This window comes from Enoplosus armatus, chromosome 10 (assembly GCF_043641665.1).
Source record: "Enoplosus armatus isolate fEnoArm2 chromosome 10, fEnoArm2.hap1, whole genome shotgun sequence".
NCBI classification, from domain to species: domain Eukaryota; kingdom Metazoa; phylum Chordata; class Actinopteri; order Centrarchiformes; family Enoplosidae; genus Enoplosus; species Enoplosus armatus.
Window position 1 is genome coordinate 8,239,894 of NC_092189.1, and position 24,295 is coordinate 8,264,188.

The 24,295-nt window shown below is 40.7% G+C and overlaps 2 protein-coding genes across 2 annotated transcripts; one reads left to right on the top strand and one right to left on the bottom strand.

Moving 5' to 3' along the window:
* Positions 1–1,556: 1,556 nt before the first annotated feature.
* On the bottom strand, positions 1,557–18,831 carry anxa6 (annexin A6). Its single transcript, XM_070913010.1, has 24 exons — positions 18,812–18,831; positions 10,108–10,184; positions 9,887–9,981; positions 9,642–9,755; positions 9,477–9,567; positions 9,307–9,386; positions 9,121–9,177; positions 8,219–8,312; positions 7,673–7,768; positions 7,527–7,585; positions 7,233–7,355; positions 7,088–7,146; positions 6,703–6,781; positions 5,929–6,010; positions 5,752–5,846; positions 5,452–5,565; positions 4,641–4,731; positions 4,468–4,547; positions 4,187–4,240; positions 3,995–4,088; positions 3,774–3,869; positions 3,588–3,646; positions 3,264–3,386; positions 1,557–2,004 (listed from the first exon to the last, which is right to left on the bottom strand). The coding sequence occupies exons 1-24, from the start codon at positions 18,829–18,831 to the stop codon at positions 1,945–1,947; spliced, it is 1,992 nt and encodes a 663-aa protein (XP_070769111.1). The 3' UTR covers positions 1,557–1,944.
* Positions 17,102–22,949, top strand: LOC139291515 (cationic amino acid transporter 2-like). Its single transcript, XM_070913567.1, has 12 exons — positions 17,102–17,123; positions 17,597–18,007; positions 18,741–18,896; positions 18,980–19,145; positions 19,283–19,419; positions 20,448–20,670; positions 21,577–21,713; positions 21,791–21,893; positions 22,070–22,203; positions 22,356–22,522; positions 22,623–22,731; positions 22,819–22,949. The coding sequence occupies exons 2-12, from the start codon at positions 17,638–17,640 to the stop codon at positions 22,947–22,949; spliced, it is 1,833 nt and encodes a 610-aa protein (XP_070769668.1). The 5' UTR covers positions 17,102–17,123; positions 17,597–17,637.
* Positions 22,950–24,295: the final 1,346 nt, after the last annotated feature.

The following is a 24,295-nucleotide window of genomic DNA, read 5'->3' on the forward strand; positions in this document are numbered from 1 at the left end:
AAGTTCTGTTACTACACCTCAAATGTTAAAACAAATAAACAATAACTCACCCACACATTCAGCTTGTGTCGGAGAGGCACTTTTAAGGAAACTGGTGAATAGGGGGGAAGCAATTTCACTCTGAGACTTGGGGAATTCCCATAACCCAGTAAAATGGCCTGATACTGTATGCTCAGCCTGAACAGAACCTGGTGTGTGTCCAACTGTGTGGCCTGCCTTTACTGAGTAACACAGCACGTGAGAATGAAACTGAATTCATTTAATTAATCTTTGTACAGTAGCTTGCAGCACATACGCCACGCTGCACACATTAATGCATGTGGACAAAACTGAATCAATAGAGGAGGCCACAAAAATGTGACACGACAAATATATTGGGAGCAGCATTTAAGAAACATGCACAGATGACCTCTAATATGTACTAACTTGTATATACAGGCTACAACATATAGGACAGTATGTGGCTTGTTTGCATGGTCACATCATGTTGCACCATAATCATGGAGACTGTAGATAAAAAAAAGTCAAATACCCATAACTCACTCTGAGGACGCTACAGCTTTGAAATATGTAAACAACAGTCTATTTAATTTATGCCGTACAAGCTGTTCTGAACAACACCACAGTGCAAACTTCCCCTTGCTGTCAAAAGGGAAATTCAAGAACAGTGTATATTTTGACATTGGCTACATACTGACAATGTGCTATAGAAATAATCTCTTATAATTATCATCAAATGGAGCAATTTAAGGTTGGGTGTGCCATTAAAAGAGTGTGACTGACTGCTGCACACTTTATTTGTTGCCTTGGATTTTGGCGTACTGCAGGGGATTTCCTCGCCACATACGTCTTTTTTCTTCTTTCCTCTTTTAACTCAAAGATGGCCTGACAACAGCTGCACTCACACATACGCAATGAACTGAGACATCGACAAGAACAGAGGCAGCTGTCTTGTACTTTTGCTCTGCATCAACAAGTATACCAAGTCCTACTGCGACACACGAAAGTGACATATTACAGTTAAGTGTAAACGACATGTTTTCTTTTTGCTCATTTAAATGTGTATGGGTATAACTGTTCAGTCACGGTATGTAGTCGCGCAGCGGAGGAAGTCATGCTATAACTCTAAAGTGTGTTTGAATGTAAAGAAGCAGAGTGGTTGTAAGGGCTAACAAGGGCCTGATTTGTTTAGATTTAGGCCCTACAACATTAGCTAACAGCTGCGATCAAAGAATTAAAATATTTGTTTGAATGAATTGTTATAATTCTAAATAACTTATAGGTATTTTTTACTGTTTTAAGCAGAAGGGGCATTGAATTGGAGTGGGGGTTTCCTGATGTTGATGATGTAATTCCCATTCTACCAGTATCAACACAGTTAATCATTGAGCTGCCCTGCCAAATACAAACCAGGGCACCCCACCCAGAACACATACTGAAAAAAAAAGATACAGCTAGAGGAAGTGTGAGCTAGTGTGATTTACATTAAACATGAACTTGATTTATACATTAAAATGTAAGAAGAAAGAAAAAAGACAATATTTCTTTGTATTTTAACCATTTTATTCAGGCATATATGATACCTCAAAATCACAGTAATCATTGGACGGCCTGCAATCTGAAGGCACTATCAGACTTTCTAATTTCCAATATGCAGTGCATGTGAGGCACCTTTCCACACCAACGTGAACATCTTCATGTTACATGTAATAAAAGAAAGACATCATCCTGACGGACAGGATGATCAGACAAGAGAGCAGAAAACTGGCTTGGAAGGCTGGGAGGTCATAGGTCACGTGGTTTGGCTGAGGAGTGGCAGCAGTTTAAGGACACTGACAATAGATACTGACAGGAACCACCACAATTTCACTCTGTGATCAGACTTGTCTCATGGTTATTTTTCATTGAAGTCTGTGAACGGAGAGCTGCAGACTTGTGACAAGTTTAATCTTCCCCTCCACAGAGCACCAGCAGGGTTTTACGGTAGTCTCCTGAGGTATCACCCTGAACAATGATGGAAAACAAACACAGAAGGAGCTTGAATTAACATATAATGCTGTTTTCATCATGTTTATGTCTGCTAACATTTGGTCATCACAGAGCTGGACTGGAAAGCAGGGTTTATTTCTTACTCTTCTCACGCACACAATAGCAAAACTGTTTATCTTTCGCTAATGTTGAATGAATGAGTGTCATGGGGACGAGCTGAACTCTGCTGAACTAAAATCAACACGGGAATTAAAAGTGAAATTACCCTTAACATCAGCTGACACTCATAGATACAGATTTATATCGTTATAATCATCATCACAAACATTTAAGACTATCTTTTTAAAGGAATAGTTCCTCATTTGGGGAATTACGCTCACACTCAGATGAGAAGATTGATACCACTCTGACGTCTGTATTGGAAATGTGAAACTACATACAGCAGCTTATCTTAGCTAAGCTTAGCACAAAGACTGGGAACAAGGGGAAACAGCTAGCCTGGCTCTGTCCAAAGTTAAGTAAGTGGTGGTAAGTTACAAAACTTACCAGCATCTCTAAAGCTGGAGCTGGTAGCTTTAGAGGATCTGGTAGATGGATGTACAGACATGGGATTTGTATGAATCTTCTCAATATATATATTTTTTAAATGCACTTGTTTGCTCTGAGATGTCATTGATTCTAACTTTTCAGTAAATTGGTTGAAATTTCTAATTTATCAAATAAATTTACAGACTTAGTATCTGACAAATAGCTTGACTAAAATCTCTTCTGCAACTGAAATTGACAACCTAAAAGAACTTTCTACACAAAAGATTTATGTACAAAAGATTGTAATTTTTCTACAAAAGACACACTTCTGTGTATATGGCAATCCTTCCTGTTGCATGATTTGATAATATTTCTCCCAAAGTCCAGGGCAGCCTACTTGCTTGCCTGTATTGGTGTCACGGTAATTTCATCTGTAAGCTATTATAGAACTGCTTCTGGGTGCTTCCTGTCGCTGCAGCTGTCAGCCAATCACACAGCGGATATAGAGGAAGTTAAGTATGCAAGGGAAATTCCTAAACAGCTGTGCAGTAGCCACAGACCCATAGTCCACCGCAGGAAGCTATAGATTACCGTACCCCACCACAGCAGCAGAAGAAGGATGTGCAACACACACTGACACAGAATGAAGACAAAAACTCCACAGAGACACACAGATGAGATGAGAACACAACAAACCAACAGAGTGTTAGTAGACAAATACTCTGACTTACAATCATAGTTTCTACCTGGATGAATTCATGGAGGGACACATCATGTGTTTCCTTGAACTCTTTACGAATGTTGAAAAGGTCAAACTCGCAACGGGACACCATGATGCGGATCAGCGCTCTGTCGTCTGTGCCAAGGCCCTGCAGAGGAGATCAATAGATGCTTAGTTTATTCTGATTTAGTTACAGTACCTGCTACTGTCTGAGAGCATTTAGCAACAGTAATATATATACAAATATGACCTTATCACTTGCTTCATCTGGCATGCAAAGCCCGGGCGACGTGCTGCAGCTAGAATTATACAGCGGCATAAACATATTTAAAGCACTGTGAATAAATACCTTCATGGCTTTGTACAAACGGTCTGCGAAATAAGAGGGCTGGTTCTTCACACTGCGAACTGCAAAGCGAAGAGAGAGCAAGAAAGGGCTGAGGAGGAGTCACAGAATAGATGTTGTCAGCAGTATACACTGTGATGCACTCAGAAGCAAAATATTACAATACTTAAGATCAAGCACAGTACTTACCTATGGCATAAAAGGCATTTTTGACATCTCCTGACATCTCCTTCTTGATAATCTGTTCAATGTCCTTGTTGGTGTATCTGACAAACTCCTGGAATACTGCGAATAGCAAAAAGTATGATCCATTTATCCAGTTATCCATTTCATTTTGTTATTGATATTTAACATACACATTTAGATTCGGAACTAATTGATCACTGTGATCTATCTGTCTTGTCCTGTACCTCTCCTAAGATGGGGGAAGCTTCTGGTGCACAGAATGCTCATGAACTTCATCTCCATGTCATCAGACTCTGCATTGCATGCATCAGCAAGTTCCTGGTAGGTTCGAGAGGAACGACAAGAACAAACATTCAAACCCATTCTTCCATTTCACATTTTAACACAGTGAAATGTTGCAGGAACCACTAAATCACCTGAGCATCTGCATTAGCTCTCTCCACATCTGCAGGGCCCTCCTCTCTTGCACCCTGAACAGAGTAAAGACGGTTAAATGTAAATGATTAATTATGAAATATCAGTCACCAAGAACATTTTGTTTTGTCTTTAATGTGTGGTGTAAGACATTGTGAAAGAAAGTGTGCATGTGATTAAATGGACCTTTTTTGTTATCTGCTACAGTCAGCAGACAGACTGCAACCAGTGAGTGAGCATGGAAATTAAACACAGTCTAAGTTCTCATGATGATGAACATTACCTGCACGAGAGAAACAAGGATGCGGCAGAAGTGGCCTGATGTGTCTGACTGAATGGCTTCCTCCAGAGACTTCTTATAGGCTGTGAAGTGTGGGTACATGATATACTGTATGTAAAAGCTTTCCAGATCAAGAAAGTGATTTTAAAGACTTTTTTGTTTAGCATCAAACTCACCATGCTGATAAGCAGCGTTCATGGCATGCATTTCCTCATTGCTCCTGGTGACCAGGATCTCGATCAGAGCGTGTTCATCTGTCCCGGCTCCCTGTCAAAATGAAGAGTTTTACGCACAAAAAGGCAGAGGAGCAAAACAACAAACAAACCAGATAAACAAGAACCACACCACACAGCGGAGAAAAGAGTATGTGTGAAACGTGCCTCCTCGTATGTACTCACAAAATCAATGTTTCACTGTGTTTGTTCCTATTTTTATAATCTCCATTTGTCTTTGAATGACAGAGCTTCCAAATAATGCCTCAGTACAGGGGTACCTTGACTTTTTGAGCCTAAATAGCACATTTCTCAAGGCTGAGAAATGCAGCAAGCAGGTGTTATCTCTTTAGTTCTTGTACTGATTTGTATTTTGACCACATTCCCTCAAATGAGCAAATTGTTAAATTCCACTGCATCAAGGTGTTTTGCACTCAATCCTTGTCTGTTCAGAGTAAAGGATAAGTCAGGTTTCTACACAAGGGAATTCAGTCAGTGTTTGAATACCTACATTTTTGTTTGAATATAAATACCTAAAATGCAAAGTTATTTGACTTTCAAATGCATTCTGTGTAACTGTCATTGCATTCAAGCACCAACTTCTCTGTGCCATCTCTGGGCCATCAACCATCACAGACTTGGAAAATGATTCAGAAGGGGTACATTTCCTCTCTCTCTACTACACATATACTGTAAATCAACCACGTCAACAATGTACCTGTAGGCAGCCTGTGACTTATTAAAAGAAAAATTAGGTCTAGACTTTGGACTGTACCTCCATCGCCTTCCTCATCATTTTGGCATCAAACTCTGCGGGGTTCAGCATGAGCCCAATGATCAGCCTCTCTAAGTTCTTTGACAGTTCAGACTTCAGGTCCTTCATCAGGTCCTGAGGGCAGATGAAGCACACTGAGTTGTTATAAACTCGCTGCAGGAAGCTTGAAGCAAATAACCAATGAGATCTTTACATATCCCGTGGTCGATGTACATGTGCTTCAAAAGATGAAGAGTAAAGAAATATGTTCCAACTTGAGTCCTTATTTATTTTTGATTTTCAATAAACAATTTCCCTCACCCTTCCCAGGAGGGATTTGAAGGCCTGTCTGATCTCTTGCCTCTGAGCGTTGCTTCTCTGTGCAACAATGTCAATGATTGCGTCTTCATCTGTTCCTGTTGGCAGTAACATTTGTGAAACATTTATTTTGTAAAACTGTAGTGGTGTAAATGTGCTTTAGTTTTCAGGGTGGCTTACCGAATCCCTTCATAGCTTTCCTCAGCGCTTGTGCATCAGCAGCAGGGTCAAAATTGGGTGCAGGGCGGAGTGTTGGCCTTAGCTGAGGTAGTGGAGTGACACAATCAGAAGTGTGAGGTTCAATAATCACACACACACACACACATAATGTGGAGTGGCAAAGCCATACAGTTTCACTCGATTAAGTACATATTAAATATAATATGATTACATACACCAGACGTGTAAGCACTAAACATGCAGAACGCTACAATATATGCAAAAGAGAAAAGAGCTTGTTGTTCCATCCGTTGGATTAATCCACTGATATCATAATTCTGAATACAGCACACTAAGATTTCTGATAACAATATCTTGACATTTGAGGGGGAGTGTGGCCTCTTGAGGTTAGATGCCATGACACCACCAACAATTAAAAGGCGGGCAGGCTGAAAAACAACTCTGCTTTATGGAGCGTTAGTGAGACGAACTTTTGTTGACCAAAATGCTGAGATCTTTTTGACATTCACGAAAAGGACAAAGCGAGGCAAACGGCGTTTTTTATAACAAAAACTATTTGTATCTGAGTGAACGGCATTCTGATCCTATCCAGAGTTACACAAAGCATTCACTGTGCAGACATGGCAGTGTTATCAGCACAAGTTCGTGGCACTGCATGATGCAGGTCATTGCAGGGCCAGCAGGTAATTAGGATGCATGCCACTGCCAAGACAAACATGCAATAACACATCTAAAGTGTGGGGGGGGGGGGGGGGGGGGGGGGGGGGGGCAAACCTGGACTTTGGTCATGGCACTTAATTCCCACATCTTGTAGGCTATCTGAGCAGCTTCAGGGAAGAACTCTCCAGCTAAGCTGTAATGATCAGTTTGACACAAGAGAACACACTCAGCAAAGCCAACATTTCTAGGAACATGGATCTACTATTAAATAAACTTAACAGTGTTTCTTCGCTTTCAGACAATCTTTGGATATCAACTTCACCAAGTAGTTTCAATATGTCTGTTGCAATGACAACATGCCTCTCCCATTAAGTACATAAGTTTTAATCTTGTGTTTTTCTGAGTTTTAATCCCCTAAGAAAACAATAACTCCTGAAAAGTGGTGCTCTGTCACCCCCATCTGGTTGCTGCTGTTGCTTGCAGCCATACTGTAACTTACTCATCATCTCCACCACACAGATTAAGCAGAGTCCTCTTGTAATCCCCCGATGTGTCGTCCTGACAGGTTTAAACACAGGCAGAATCAGGTTATAGGTGAATGATCTTCAAGTACATTTTTTAAATCTTATTAGTTTTTAACCAACCTTAATCATGCTATAAAGTGACTTCTCAAATCTTAAACGGAAACACTCTCGAATGTCCAACATGTCTATTTCAGAGCGAGAAATCATGATCCTGATCAGGGTGTTGTCAGCTGTACCAAGACCCTGGAAATGAAGGAGAGGACAAGTGTTCAGGGTCACGATACTAAGGCAACCATAAGTAGTCCCAATCAATTTTAAATACCACATCAAAAAGTTAGACTGCAATCTGCCGCTAAGAAGAAAAACATGTCTTAATGACTGTGTTGAAATGGCTATTTTTACTATTATGGTTACCTTCATTGACTTGTAAAGGCGCCTGGCAAAGAACATGGGAACACTCCTTATGCACTGCACTGTGAGAAAAGAGAGCCCTTGTGTTAAATTGACAACTTGAAATTCCCCATGTCATCATGAAGCGGTACTTTCAGTGTGTTTCTTACCAACAGCCAGCATCAGCCTCTCAAAGTCCCCAGACAGCTCATTCTTTATGCTGTCCTCTATGGACATCTCTGCAATCTTCTCGAATGCATCGAAAACTAAACAAACAGAAGACAACATTACGTAATTTATCTCATGCTCATATATTTGTACTCATACAGATATTTAAGGTCCCTTGAGGGTAAATTCTGATAACCTTGGTGATGCTAGCTCAAAGCACCACTGTGCTTAAGTACGGCCTCATAGAGCTGCTAGCATCTTGTTACACCAGGCCTCTTTGCTTTGAACAAATCATCATCATTCATCTTTAGTGACCTGCTCTCTGCGATGCACATATTTAAATTCTGAACAGCAGGCCTCAGACAGTTTTCTTGGCATCAGACAGAGAAGGGACAGTGGTAGAGGAGTGTGTACTACAACCCATCATTCCCCAATTACACTCTGACAACAGTCTCTAATGTGCCATTAACTCCTGAGAGACTCGAGGTCACAGTGGGAATGTCCGGCTGCCTCACTGTCGTGTTAATTTCCCCGAGAGCTGTGCTAACCCATTTGGAGGTGGGTCACACTGCGGTTTCCCAGGACCATGATGAATTTGGCCTCGTCGGTCCCCCACTGCTCTTCTCCCGCTGCATACAGCTCCTACACAGAGGCAAGAAAGCACAGGATGAGAATCAGAATCAGAATCAGAATCAGAAATACTTTATTGATCCCCAGGGGGAAATTATACAGTACTGGTGCTCCCATTCAAGAGTAGAAAGTAGCATAAATTTAGAAATAAGAGTATGTACAAAAATATAAAAAATAAGAAATAGAAAATAAAGAATATACACATTTACAATATTTAAGTGAAAAATAAAAGTTAAAAATATTTACAATAACAATATATATGTATGTATATATATATATATGTATTGCTCTGTTGCGTATGTGCACTCATCATGTAGAAGATCAACAAACAAAATGTTTCAGACACTGCATGCAGGGCTCATCTACCTTAATCAGTAACTTAATTGTACGTTGCAAATTAATATCATATGTGGGTCATTAATGTTAAAGATTGCTGGATAATTTGGTGAAACAGTTTCATGTTTAAGATACGCTAATCCCTAAATGTGTGGCCTTACAGAGCCACTAGCGTGCCTGTAGTCTCAATATAGTCAATACACAGTGTGTTTTGATTGTTTCAACAATGTCTTGAATAAATCTTGTGGAACAAAGTGACAATATACTGAAATGAGGCAATTCAACTGTCACCTATATGTTACTTTAAAAAACAAATATTTGTATGTATATATAATATTGTATTACTAAAGTAGCCTGGAGAAAATTATACACACAAAGTTAACAAAAGTTACACTGGCTTTTTAAATAAAGGCCATATAAAGTCAATAAGCCCAGGCATGCTGCACTTCTTTACTAGTCATAAAAGAATAATTTTAAATCTCACTTGTGCATCCTGCTCCACCAGGTCTGCGTTCACCACTCCTGACTCATCTCTGGTCCCCTGGAAGTATCAAACCAAAACAACACACTGCTGATCAGCCAGTGGTTAAAGGTATTGTGGCCAAGACAGTCACTGTATGGTTGAGTGGATACTTCGCTGGTGATAATATCAACTCCTCTGTGAACTGACCTGAAGTAAAACAACCAGCATCTTCTTAAAGTGACCTGACGTGTCCATGGTTATATCCTCCTCTATGTCTCTGCCATAGGCTGGAGACACAGACATCAATGTAAAATGTAGAGAGATGCTAAACAAATAATATGTTGATTTCCAATGGCATCTTATTTAACACGTCTTACCATCCCTGTATGCTTCAACCATCCCGTGTATCTGTTTGTTGTTTCTGGAAGCCATGATTTCAATAAGGCATCTCTCGTTTGTTCCTACTCCCTTGAAACAGAGCATTAAGTTAATTATGTGACTGGAGTATGAGTAAGTATCTCACTATGAGGTCAATGTCTTACTTCAACTGCATCATGGACTTCTTTGGCATCATGGTAGGCTGGGGTTCTCATCAGACTGACGATGAGACGCTCAAATTTGCCCGTCAGTTCATACTTCAGATCCTCAATCAGGTCCTGTTGAAGCAACAAAAACATCATGAAGTTATAACTACTGTCTAAATGTGTTTTATGTTACTATTTGGCATGCTATTCTATTAACCCTCTCTAGCAAACAAAAATAAGGGATAAGATGATGATTATTGTACCTTTCCAAAGTTGCTTTTGTAGGCTGCAGTAATTTCCTGCCTCTGTGCATTGCTTCTTGAGGTGACCAGGTCCAGAATGGCCTCTTTATCACTACCTGAGGAAGACAAAGCAACAATTTCAACAACCTCAGTCTCAGCCACAGAAACTGACCTCAGACTGCATCTCGGGACATTTTCACCTCCGTGACCGATCGTCATGGAGGAGTGAGGCACTCACTCACCGATGCCTTTCATGGCATTGTAAAGGGTCTCAGCATCAGCGCTGGGATCAAAGTCCGAAGCATCTGTTATTGTGCCTCTGAACACCTGAAAAAAAAAAGGTTCATAGTTCAGTAGTTCAACTGAATTTGTAGGCTACTAGCCACAGCTCATACAAGTCTAAAAGTCATAACAACAACAATGATGGCAGAAAAAAGTTACAAAACCACAAATAATACAGCCAGGGCAAACAAAGGTGCCTGCTTAATGGAATCAGTCTGTAATTCTTGGTATAACATAAATATATTATTCTCATTTTTTGCCACGGTAGCAGCTTGGCTCTTGGGATGGTAATATATCCATAATTTGGTCAAATATTCATGGCCCCCTGAGGATAAAGCCTACTGACTTCTCTGACTTTTCCTCTTGCGCCAGCATGAGTTTGAGAACTGTTGGATGGATTGTCATGTAATTCAGTAGACATTCATGTCCCCTGTGCTACCATCAGGTCAACATTTTAATTTGCCCAATACTTTGGTTTATGAATAAAAACCTGATATATGACATTCCCATGACATTCCCATCAGACTCTGTACTTTACTGATCTTGTTTAGTGCTAATGAGCAAATCTAACACGCTACACTAAGATTATGGACATTATTCCTGCTAAACATCAGCACATTAACATGCTGACATTAGCAATTAGCTCAAAGCCTCGCTGAGCCTGAGTGCGTGACTGTAGTCTTGATCTATAACAGACTGACTATTATAGACTGACTGCAGATGCTGCCCACCTCAACCCAGACCGCTTATAATGCTGAGAAAGAGGTTGGACTCAAAATGAACTTTGCTTTTTCAGGGTCACAAGCCTAGACTGTATAAGTTTGCACTGCATATCCCGCTTTCTAACAGTTCACTGGCTTGACCCACTCTTCGTTGCAGGGTGTGAGTAGTGGACTGTGTAAAACTGAAAGTGACGGGACACTGGGACAGGAGGTGAAGCCAAGCCTGCCATTACAGCAGCTGACTGCCTGCACCTGTCTCAGCCCCAACAGATCAGAGGAAAGCCTGTTGTGTATGTGCCTGCCTGTGTGTGTGTGTGAGGCCGGTGCATGTGTCCAGGGGCAGGGACAGTGGGTGTGTACGAGCAGCAGGGAGTCAGGTTGCACACAAAGTAGTTCCCTTTGCAGGGGTCTGTCATACAAGGACACATACAAACAAACTCCATTGGGCATGTAAAGAAAATATAAAGCACTGCATAAGGGCATTGTTGAAAAAATGAAAGTCACTGCTCACACAAAATGATTATAGCTCTATCATTCTGGCTCTATATGAAGTTGTGATGTTATAAGCTCATTCACTGTGGGAAAAATGAAAACCTGGCCTGCGTATTGAAAGCTCTGACTGCAGCTGCTGTCGTAAAGATTACTGCTGCATTGAGGCAGTCAGCCAAAATGTGCTCTCCACCCTGCTGAGGGGCCACTGTACATGCTGTGATCCTCTGCTTCACTACAGCGACCATCACTCTTCACGACAGCTGGAGAGCTTCACACACATAGCAACAGGGCCACAAACACAAGCCCCTAGCAACAGCCTAATGTGGAAAAGTCCTAATGTGGATTTAATGTTATGAGCTGAATTTCTACCCCTTCCTTCCTTCCTTCCTGGGTGCCGCTTGTTTCTTCTGCTGCCAAGGCCACAACTTTGCAGAGTATAATTAAGAGCAACAAGAAAGTCGGACGTCTGCCACAAGCCTTTGATAATTCTACAAAGCCTTTGCCTTTGGAAAGAGGCTGTCAGGTGTGTCTATCAGATGTGCAGGTGCCACAGGGTAGCAATGACACCCTACACTGCTGCCTTTATGATGGGGAGGACTCACATGGTGGTAGGTGGCAGAAAAATGACCCCATTCTGTCCACACCTCATTCAATGGTACACAAAACCATCCATGCTCCACAGACATAAGATCTGCTCAGATATAATCAACATCATACTTACATAATGCAACATGAGAACAGTCCTGTCTACTTACCATTTCTATATTTGGTCTTCTGTGTCAACACTGAGCAGGAATCAATAGTTTGGGGCCTAGAAGAGAGGAAAAATGCTGATGTAGGCCTGGACAGCAGCACTGAAAAAACAACCCTGCCCCCGAGTGAAGGAGTCATTCCCCTCCAATGTGTGAGAACTCATGTTGCAAAGACGCAGTATGCATGATGATGATCCCTCCTTTTCCTGAGTAAATCTAATGTGGTGGTCTGCTCAGTGTGCTGCCTGACAGCTGCTTAAAACTGATCACCACCTACAGTGATTCTGCAGAACAGCTCCAGAAGCAGATCAGGGAGACCAGTTTCTATTCTATAAGACTTCACATTCACCTAAACTGACATGCTGGTGGGTGGAATTTGCATTAAGCCAATTGACAGGAAAAGTATTTAGTCACATTTTCCATGCTGCCATACTCTAAAAGTATAATGCAGCCATTCAGACAAGTAAAGCATATGGAGGCCCAGCTACTAACTTTGCTTGACTGACTATATTTCTGAATTTAGAATCACAGTGCAGAATATCTGCAGGCCAGATCAAATTGAGTGGACAAATGTTTGACAAATGTAGACTTATGCTCATTCAGCTTTTCTACAGAGAGAAAGAGAGAAAACTCCATCCAGGTTTTAAGTGCTGCACTGTTTGTTTAAGAGAAAAGTGAAGCTCTCCCAAAATAGCATGGAGAGTTTAACTTAATGTCAGAATCAAGGTCTGGGGGGAGTGGGCCTCTAAATGTACAGAGCCACACCCTTCTCTGTACCCATATGGTGGAATAAACTTCAGAAGCTATAGATTTAGACTTTTCTCTAAGAAAAAACAAAGACGATTCAGCCTTGTGATGAATTATACTGTTTTTATATCCACTTATTCCACTAATCAAATCCTTCTTTTTCAGGGGAATCTTGCTGTCTACTGCAATTTCACATTTAATAATGCCTCAACAGACCGTATTTCTGTCGCGATCTGTTGTCCCTGAAGACGCGGTTTTAATCGGCAGGTCGGCGTGAAGAGGTCTCCAAATGAAAATGGCTCACCTTCTCTGTGCAGGAAGCGTCGGTGTCCGGTGAGAGTGCTCCTGCTGTCTCAGCTCTGTCCCCGCTAACCCGCCTGTCTCCTCCGGTCAGACTCAGGCCGTCCCGCTACGTGTCCTCTGTGACGCAACGACTGCGGCGCTCTCTCGCGCAGCTTCTCTCGCAGCGTGTCTGTGTGAGCCTGAATGTAGCAGTGCAATGTCTTACGGTAACGGGAATGCTATTTAAAACGTATGTGACCGGGTAACATCCGGCCCTAACTGAAATCTAACTCACGGAGGCTGCGCAATTTTACGCACAATTTTACGCACATCTCTTTCTGCTGCATCTGGGAAACGCAGACACCAGCAGCTTCCATTCTAGCATTCATTTATTTTACTGCAAACAAGTAGACAAAACATGTATCTGTCTTTAAAAACATTTAAAAGCAATTGGTAAAGCATCAATAGCGCGCAATCTTGCATGTTGTTCTTGGAAGTACACAGGCTTCACTTTAAATCCGTTTGCCGGAATTTCTGAACTTTGTCACATGACTGAGAGTTCAAATGTGAGGGGAGCTTGCTGGCACTGATGTGAGAGCTTGCCTGCTCTATTTCTGTCCTGTCAGACCATCCAAGTAAGAGGGGGAGAGAGACACCAGCATAGTTTGAGAGGGGAGGTAGTCCACATGTCATGTCATTCCCATAAACTCTCAGTGGTGATATGATAGGAGAGGAACAAACTGTTCCTGTGATGTTTTGTGCAGAGTTTTTGAAGTACTGCATTCATTCTTGGAGATATTGAGTGTGATTGCAGGAGAGATGATGAGAGAGGAGAGGAGACTTCCAGGAAGCGTAGAGGCTTACAGACAGTCCAGTGCCACATGTAGCAGAAAGATGACTCCATGTTTCATTCTGACTGGAAGTCACTATGCCAAGCCGTTTTAACATTTAATCAAACCACACTCCTATCTGTAAATTACTCTTTAGATGTCCATAATAGCATTTGTCCTGGTCAAAATTGTATTCTCACTAGTCAGAATGGTAATTAAAGATATCCATAATAACATTCTTATGAGTAGAGATTGTATTTCAAGATATCTACAACTTTGATTGTACTAGTCAAAACAAAATTTAGGATATCTTTAAATCCTTACTAGGAAAAACCAAACAAATGGAATTGGTTCAAAAATTAAGTAAATTAAGTAGATAAATAGATTAAATTCAATTCAATCAACTCAAATAAATTAAATCAAATCTACTAAAATTTTGAGTTGATTCAATAAAATTTTTGAAGCAATTTTTGAGTGGAAGCAATTAAATTGTTTTGAGCTTTTTAGTTGATGCAATTTAATTTATTTTAGTAAAACAGTGTGGATATCTGAAATGACAATTGTGGACAGGAAGAATTGAATTACAGATATCTGCAATATTCATCCAGTCTAGCTTTTAAATGTTAAAGCGGCTTGCCACAGCGTCACTGGCCTTAGCTTTTGCTTTGTGGTTGCTATGCCCCCTGACATCCCCTGACCTCAGCTCACTGTGGAAACATGAGAGGACACTTTTTATTCAAGCCTCTTTTTGAACAGTTCATGCTGCATGGTCTGTTTTCCCGTCATATCATATTATTGTGGAGCTTCTTTTATTTTCCTTCCTCTGGTGTTCAGAGTGAGAGGGGGCCATGTGAGGTAAACACAGATGGAGGTGGGCGGCACCAGTGATGAATTGAAATTGTTGTACTGACCTCTTCTGCTTTGAAAATGCATTGCACACTGATCAGAAGCTGACCCTCATTTCTGAACTCAGCAACATCCCCAAGGCTAATAAGGTTATTATAATGTACAGAAAATGGGTTAATTGTGTATTTAAACCTCTCAAAATATTTTGATTGCATCCATGATTTCACAATCTACATGTTTATTTTTTCCACAATCTACATATATTTTAAACTAACCAGTGATGGTTTATTTTATTAATAACAGAGGCATCTGGAAACTCTGTATAATTATAATGATTAATTATCTCCCAGCTATTCCTCAGAACCGTTCAATCCCCCAAAACAGATTAAATTCCTTAAAATCTATATATAAATTCATGAATTTAAAAAAAATGGAATGAAAAGTTGTGAAAACAAAACAACAAATGAAGCGAGCACAAAAGCATTTCTGACATTCTGAATAGGATTTGCTGTTCACAATTCTCACCCTGTGCCTTCCACGCAATAATGACCACATTATGATCCAAACTGGTCGGGAGTGAGAAAGGCGACTTTGTAAGTAATTCCATTGAGTGGGAGGGTCACACGGGCCAGTCTTGTATATATCGCAGTAGAAATCATGTTTCCTTCATCCAAGTCAACAGCACGGATATTTTTGCCTCATTGCGCTGTTTTCACCACACAGTCACCAGTCACTCCTCGTGGGACTGAAGACAAGGTAAAGAACTTGTGTATCTGCTGAATAAAATAACCACCAGCAAGTCAGATTCATCTCCCTGACCTCTGCTTTAACCTGCATCTGTGCCTTTTAATGATGGAAAGCAACATTTATCTGTTACACTGCAGCTGAGATGTTTCTTTAAATACACAGTAGACAACTCATTCATGAGCATAAACTGAGCTTCACTGTGATTCAGATCAACCCTCTGATCGTAAAGCTGCACACGTGCGTAGTAGCTGTTGTTTAGTTAAGCATTACTCCATTGTCCTTCTGGAAACGATATCTCAACCTGTGAGATCTGCAGATAGGAAGCCTGAGCTTTAAGGTTTGGTCAAAGGTACTTTGACCGTCCACACAGGAGGCCTTCCCACTCGCCTCCTGCATGCTGAAGTAGATGCCAGGGGGGATTAGGTGAGCTGAAATCTCCTGATGGGGGATGAGAAGGCGAAAGCTACCTCTCAAAGAGTAAGTGTGCAGCCTGCTGCATGCATAAGCCATGAAAGCTGCTTTGTCCTCCTGTGTTTCATGAACTCATCGGGCCATTGCTCTGGCAGGCTCACACCTCCAGGTAGAGATGGAGACACGGCTCCTATAAGGCAAGCAGGAAAACTCCAACACAGGCTTGTTTCTCAGCAACACATGCATGTGAACACACTTTGAGAACATACAGTACAGTTTTGGAGGGTATGACATATTGTCTGAAAAGCAATAAATAACCATGTTTTATTCATGGGTGTCAGACATGGGGAATGTAGTCAGGGTTTTTCATCTTTCTGAGTTTCTACTGATGCCACATGCAGACATTTCTTTTTTTGCTTTTTCGTAAAGGACAAAATCCAAAGTTGTAGATGAATGTGTACCTTAAAGTTTTGGATTATCTTGAAGGCATAATCATGAAAAGATTATCAAAGCCGCAGCTCTCGTATGAGTGACTGAGGAAACGAACAAATGTAACACTGTCCCTGTTTAATTTCCATAGGGGTTGGTTAATTTCCTTCTCATTTCTTCCGTCCCTGCTGTGATACTGTAAATGTGGATTAAATAACTAAATTTCTTCTGGTTTAGAAGAAACTGTGCAGCAGGTGCAGTCATTTACAATAGGTAAAGAAAATAAAAAATGCCTTTTTAGGTAAAACATGTCATCACAGGAAATGTAAACACGGTTTCCCAGTTTTTCTGTTGACATAAAGGACGCTTTGCATGTCTAACACCAGCACGACTGTATAGTGTGGAGAGGAGAGATATAAAGGTGTTTTTAATTTTGTTTTTTCATCCGATTTTAGCAGTGATTGATCACAAGTAGCCCCGACTCAAACTGAGAGGAGTGATAATCTCTGACATGATACTGCTCTGGTGAGGTGAGAACACAAATTACAAAATACTGTTTTCATAGCCAGAGGAAGAGCAAATTATAAATGAAGCATTCCTCAGACATGTTCAAGGAAGTAATTGTGCAAGTAATTGAAGGTTGAGTAAAGTGCAGTCCTCTAGCAGGGCGTTGTTTTTGTGCTGTGGGCGGCAATGAAATCTCCAGGCATCAGCACTATCATATCAGGTGGCTGATAAAGAAGCGCATGTATAAAAGAATAATGGGATATAACTGAATGACGGATCCTATTATTTGTCTCTTCTAAGCACACCTGTGAGGCAGAGGATTACGTAAAAGAGGTGAGTGAATTCTTCTTTTGTCCTTAATGTAGATTCAGTGAAATATTTTTAGGGCATGTCATGTGTGTTACATTTGATCACATGAACACCATTAAGCTTTGACAAAACAGAATTTTGTCAAAGTCTCAAATTAAATAGTTCCTTTTGCCAACGTAAGGCCACTGTTAGATTGAAAATAGTAATAGTAATTTTTTTTTAAAGAGGAAATCTTCTACTGCGGGGCTGACCTGACAATTATTCACTGACAGGTTCACTGATCCGCCCTCTCTTCCCCATTCCTCTCCTCTCCCCTCACTCTTTCTCCCACACACTCCCTCTCTCTCAATAACACCAAACTGTCTCTCCCTATACAATTCCCACATCTTTCCATCCTGATCCAAACCCCTAGAAGCATGCCGTGCGGCGCGGTAAAGTCCTTTCTGGTGAGCCTGTCTCGGAGGAAGCCCCTGGAGCCCGAGGGGGAGCAGTCCACGTTTAACCGATGCCTGACCACTCTGGACCTGGTGGCCCTGGGTGTGGGCAGCACTCTTGGGGCCGGGGTCTACGTCCTGTCTGGAGAGGTGGCCAGAGACACTGCTGGACCCAGCATCATCATCTCATTCTTCATCGCCGCCCTGGCATCCATATTCGCCGGGCTGTGCTATGCAGAGTTTGGGTCCCGGGTTCCCAAAACAGGCTCAGCGTACCTTTACAGCTATGTGACTGTTGGAGAGCTGTTGGCTTTTATCACTGGGTGGAATCTGTTACTCTCCTACGTCATAGGCAAGTGTGATGTTTCATACATTATCGATTACAATCGATTATCATATCTCTTATTCAAAGGTGTACGTTTTTAGAACAAGTCCTCTCATGATAGTAGTTTTGTCAGACCGAAAGTTGATTTGAAAAGTTAATGATGAGTGCTTTTGCCTGTAAATGCCAAAAATGTGCAGAAAATAATGTTATTTCAATTTAATCTCCACCTAAATATTCATCTCTGGCTCAAACTTGTGATTTCCATCCTGTGAAAAACAGATGTTTTCCTCTTATGTAACATGTTTGGCTCACTGAGAACAGTGAAACCCATAAATGATCAACCATCAACATGGCAGTCTTAAACACTCGGTGACCTTTCACCTGCTGTAGAAGCAGATTCTCAATGGCTCTTTTAACGGTGAAAGTTTGACATTTGAAAGTTTAAGAGAATGTTTCTTTTACGCCAAAACAACAATACATCTTATCTTAAAGGGGCCCCAACGTCTGTTAATTGTTTACCTGGAACATTGCATACATGGCAACTTTGTACTGCATATCATTGTCTGAAAAGACTACTTTTATGATTAGTATCAAATAATACACATCACCCACTTGTTAAATTCATTGCTTGCATGTTGATAACCACATAAATCAGGATTGTGGTTTAAACATCATCATCAGTAGTTTCTGTTTATGACTACAGTTAAAAGGTGACTCAGGCTGATTGGTTTATTGCATCTTTCTGTCACTATCTGCTCAGGGACATCCAGTGTTGCACTGGCATGGAGCGGGACATTTGATGACCTCATAGGGGGCCACATATCAAAATACTTAGAAGAACATGCCGCCATGGGCCTCCCTGGCCTGGCACCTTACCCAGATGTCTTTGCCGCTGTTCTCATCTTGCTGCTGTCAGGTAAAAGGATGAAACTGGTTGTCGTTATGGTGGCGACAGTAATATATACAAAATAATTAACATTCACCGTGTTTGCCATGAAGGTGTGCTGGCATTTGGAGTGAAAGAGTCAACCACAATCAACAAGATCTTCACAGCGATCAACATCCTGGTGCTGCTGTTTGTGACCATCTCTGGATTCATCAAGGGCAACATCGCCAACTGGCAAATCAGTGAAGAGGCTCTGATAAACGCCACAACAGCACTCAAGTAATGTCACAGAGCAATATAATCCTGTCTGTGTTTGGGTGTGTGCAGGATCCTGACTTTCATAAATACAATGGTATTGCTCTGCTGGTTGTCTTATTGTAAATAACCACACAATAATGCTCTCTAACCCGCTGCAGAAACTGGAGCTCTTCTGCCAATGTGACAAGTGAGTATGGAGTGGGGGGATTTTTCCCCTATGGCATCAGTGGAACGGTGGCCGGAGCTGCAACATGTTTCTACGCTTTTGTTGGATTTGACTGCATCGCTACGACAGGTGAGAGGACAACTTCTCCCTTTATCAGTATCAGTTTTTGCCAGTAGATGGTCCTTTACTAAATAAATATGGGATCAAATACGCACAATACTCTATGTACAGTGACAAAGCAGAAATGTGTGCCAAACTTTGCAGTGCAGCAACAGATTTCAATATGTTTGGTGTGCTATTGCTGAAATATGACTCAATTGTAATTCAATTAAATTAGGCGCAATTTCTTGTTGAAATGTAGCGTCCTGTTAATGCATTTGTTATCAGCTACTAATTGAACAGAACAATACAACAAAAAGGTTCAGGGAACACATTTGCTTTGTAATATTAACACCAATCAATCAGTTTGCTCACTTTGAGACGGCTCAGTTGTTATTATGTGATGAAGTATGGAATTTCGCTCAACTGATAACAACCGAACCATCTCCTTGACTGCTGAGCAATCTCCATCTGATGAAGGTCATGAGATGGCTAAAAGCTCCAGACATGGCGCTTAGCTTTGTGTTTGTCAATCTGGTATTTACAGGGGCAGTAATGAACTGTAATGAACATTTAACTCTTATTATATGATGATTTATTACTTCACAAGAGGAGTAAATGATCATTCTTATTGGTCTCATGAATGATCACAGTACACACATTATTACTGTTATATCATCAGTTAATGATTCCTCCTCTTGTATCGTGTTATCAACCAAAATAAGTGAATAAAACATGTTGTGGCCATGTTTTATTGATATTACCAAATATAATGTATTGATTTAATTATTAATCATATTAATCATAAATTATTAGTAATACATTATATTACAATAGCTTTAATACAACAATACACAGTAATATTTTTTAAAAGACTCTTTAGAAATCAGCACCCAATTGTAATCCCAGTCACTCTTTTCAAAACTTCTAAAACTTGGCGTGTGAAGATGTTTGTCATATTTGTGGGATACCACTCTTTTAATTTCATGTGACATCAAACAGCAAGAGGAGGAATATCATTTAAACTATCACTGACTTCTTTGTTTCTTTCTTCACAGGTGAGGAGGTGAAGAACCCCCAGAAGTCTGTCCCTCTAGGCATTGTGGCCTCACTTCTCATCTGTTTCCTGGCCTACTTTGCTGTGTCTGCTGCTCTAACCCTGATGATGCCCTACTACATGCTCAGTGAAAAAAGCCCCCTGCCAGTGGCCTTTGAATATGTCGGCTGGGGTCCCGCTAAATACGCCGTGGCTGTGGGGTCGCTGTGTGCCCTGTCCACCAGGTATGAAACTGCTGGTGGTATAGTCAGGGTCATGTGATGTGGCTTGTCATTCCAGGACACCTGAATACCTTGGATACCTACTTTTTTTATTTATTTATATACTGGGTTTGGAATCAGTGTAAAAGAGAAATATGATGTTAAAATAGAGGTAGATAATCAAAACACAGCCATGTCTGATCAGATAAAGTAAGAAGAATGTCAGAAGCTTTACAGTTTTCTCAGACTAGACTGATACTAATAGTGCTTCTGTTGGGAACTAGATTTTTGCTAACAAGTGGAGCTTGTACCACCAGTGTGACTGCCGGAAGTTTTGTTTTGTTTATTTGTCTGACAAGATGAAAAAAGATGAGATATACTGTATATGATGATAAAAAGTAACACATATTTTCTCCAGAACTGTGAAAGAGCCTCAAATAACATCAAGAAACAAAGGAATCATCACAATTCTCCATTTGGCATCAAGGTCAACTGTCTTGAGTCTAACAAGCTGACTTTACCTTTAAAGCAAATTAAAGTATGACTTTAATTAATCAGCAAAGGGTCAATCATTAGCAAACACATTCCCAAATAAGATAAGCCATCGCTCATATTAGGTTGAGACAAAATGACAAATCAGCATGGAGATGTTGTGGCCAATAATCTGTCTTTCTGCCAGTCTGTTTCTAAATGAAAGAGAAGCTGTGCTGGCCTGGGACTAAAAGCATTTTATATTTATACCACAACATACAGTGTAATTGTTCCCAATTTACAGTGTCATTTTTTGTACTAACAGTGTGCCAGTACAGTACGTACTGATAGGTACAAGAGAACAAGATGAGAAGTTATGGAAAAACATTTCAGAACTTGCTACACTCTACGTGGCGTGTTGCCGAGTTAGATGGCTGTTGACTGACACTGTCTCTCCAGCCTGCTGGGTTCGATGTTCCCGATGCCCCGGGTGCTGTTCGCCATGGCAAGAGACGGCCTGCTTTTCCAATCCCTGAGCAAAGTCACCTCCAAGGGCAGTCCTGCTATAGCTACCATATCGTCTGGATTCGTGGCAGGTACAGATGTTCCGCTTCTGTGTACATGTGGTGAGGTTTTTAGTCTTAACTCCATCCTCCCTGTTTGTCATCTTTAGCCATCATGGCTCTGCTGTTTGACCTGGAAGCCTTGGTGGAAATGATGTCCATCGGCACTCTGTTTGCTTACACCCTTGTGGCCATATGCATCTTAATACTGAGGTATCTATCTATCGATCTATCTATCTATCTATCTATCTATCTATCTATCTATCTGTCTGTCTGTCTGTCTGTCTGTCTGTCTGTCTGTCTGTCTATCTTTTGATCTATCTATGTATCTATCAAGGATAGAGCAAAACTCAATTTCTTACATATTTCTATCTTTTTTTGCAATCAAGGTACCAAGAGGGTCCATCTGAAGACACAGACCTACACATCATAGAATCAAACACCAAGTTTAGCTTCCTGAAGCCTCCATCATCTCCCAATTCACACACCTCAAGAACAGTCACCATCTTGACTATCTTCTCTGGTACGTGAAACAAACATTACTGAAGCATTTGTGGCTGTTCAATTGCTTCTTTAGCACTCTAGTACCTTTTTTTGACCACCAACAATTTCCTTGAACGTTCCTTTTCCTTTCTGGCTCCACAAACTGATCATTCATCTTTTCTTCTTCTGCAGTTGCATGCGTGATTGCACTGTGCGTCACCCTGGCCCAAGCCCTAGATGCTCTGGTCCGTGTGGAAGCATGGTGTGTGGCGGTCGTCTGCATCCTCGCCTCCATCCTGCTGCTCAACATTTTCCTCATCTGGAGGCACCCACAAAATGCCACCAAGGCATCTTTCATGGTGAGAATATTTTAGCTGTGCTTCAGAACAATTACACCCACGTTTTGTGTGTAAGTTCTAATAAGCATCAACTAGAAAATCCAATTTTCTCTGTTCACAGGTGCCCTTACTCCCTGCTTTGCCTTTAGTGAGCACACTCATCAACGTCTACCTGATGGTCCAGTTAGGAGGAGACACATGGATGCGATACGCTATTTGGATGTTAGTGGGTGAGGCCATATTTCTACTTGAAAGCTTTAGAGGGATTTTATCGAGTTAGTTGCTGAACTGTAATGATCCCCATCCTCCCCCTCCAGGGTTACTCATCTATTTTGGCTACGGCGTGCGTAACAGTGTTCAGAGGAAGCGTCTCATGGCCGGCCAGATGATGATTGAAACTGTCAGCGGCAAAACAGACAAGGATATCATTAAAGAAGAAAAATTCTGAGCTGGGCCGGAGCAGGGAGAAATAGATTGAGATGTTACAGTGAGTAACAGCTTTAAGTGTGTAACTACTGTTTCACATGCACCGGTGCTGATCTGTTTCTGCAGTGTTCAAACACAGATGGGCCAACTTGTTAACTTTTATTCCACGTTGACACTTTATTACATGTTGATGGAGTTTGTAATTTATCTAAATATTCTCATTGTCAACACTGAAATGATGCCTGACACATTTATGGATCTGTGTTGCCTGTTTCTGTGTAGTTTATAGCTATGTTGAAAAAGAAAAAAGGGCTCAAACTATTTCTGTTGATAATTCCCATTTTATTACACTTAAATAACACGTTTACACTTTTCTTATCAATTGTAAAATGTAGAAATTTATTGATACAATTCTAATTATGATTATGAGCAACAAGAAAATAGTTTTTTTTACATATCAAAGTTAAACTGTACAAAAGTATGGACAATGTAGATACAGAAAATCTTGTGAACTGTCATTTTTTTTCCTGTTTAAAGACTCACCTTATTAATTGTTTATTGTTTCACAGTGTAAATACGGAAACTGTACATGTTTTCTAATGATATATTGTAAATGTATTCCTTAATTAAAAAAAGAGAGAATTTGGTTTTCAAGACGACTACAATCTGGAGTTCATTTTCTGCAGGCCATGTTGATGAAAACAGTCCGGTTCCACTCGTAATCTTGGATAAAGAGCCAGAGACGGCAAAACTACCCAGAGTTCACTGGGAACAAAAGGACCTTTCATAACCATCACAGCAGCTTACCTGGGTCATGTTCAAAATCGAGGCTTAGCTAGTAACTCGAAAGGAAAGGTTTACATTGTTCTCACTGGGTACATCATGCTATGGATTAATCAAATATGCAAAACCTGAATTTATTCTCCTGTTTAGAAACACGTAATTTCTCAGAGGATGTTTTGTGAAGGTAGAGATATTGTCAAGTCACGTCAGGTTTGTTTACAAGGTGGATTTCTACATTAATATCTTGTTTTCACAGAATTGTTTCACACTAGAATTCAAAATAGAAGTCAGTGTTGAAAAGCACCTAAAGGCTATTTTTATGCATTACATGAAACACGAAGAATTAAAAAGCTGCCTGCCTCTCACAACAGATAAACAGATGTAAGAATGATAAATCTCACCTTACAAGATATGTTATTTTTCATGTAGGCCTATGATTATGTGCATTTTATGTTAGTCTAAAGCTGTGATTTGTTTTACCTGTGTAAAGACGATCACTATATGTTGGACACAAGGTATACTGGGTACCAAATGCTTTTAACAGCCTTGCCACAGTCTTCGTCTGGGCTGTGTAATGTGTTTTGG

Bases quoted from the DNA above. Each gene is read 5' to 3' on its own strand.
- LOC139291515 (XM_070913567.1), top strand. From the start codon at position 17,638: ATGCCGTGCGGCGCGGTAAAGTCCTTTCTGGTGAGCCTGTCTCGGAGG. The intron at 21,894-22,069 runs GTATCTATCTAT...TTTGCAATCAAG, and splicing joins ATATGCATCTTAATACTGAG to GTACCAAGAGGGTCCATCTG. The intron at 22,523-22,622 runs GTGAGAATATTT...CTCTGTTCACAG, and splicing joins CCACCAAGGCATCTTTCATG to GTGCCCTTACTCCCTGCTTT.
- anxa6 (XM_070913010.1), bottom strand. From the start codon at position 18,831: ATGGCGGCATGTTCTTCTAA. The intron at 9,982-10,107 runs GTGAGTGAGTGC...TGTCTTCCTCAG, and splicing joins CAATGCCATGAAAGGCATCG to GTAGTGATAAAGAGGCCATT. The intron at 7,356-7,526 runs GTAACCATAATA...CTTCATTTCCAG, and splicing joins GCCTTTACAAGTCAATGAAG to GGTCTTGGTACAGCTGACAA.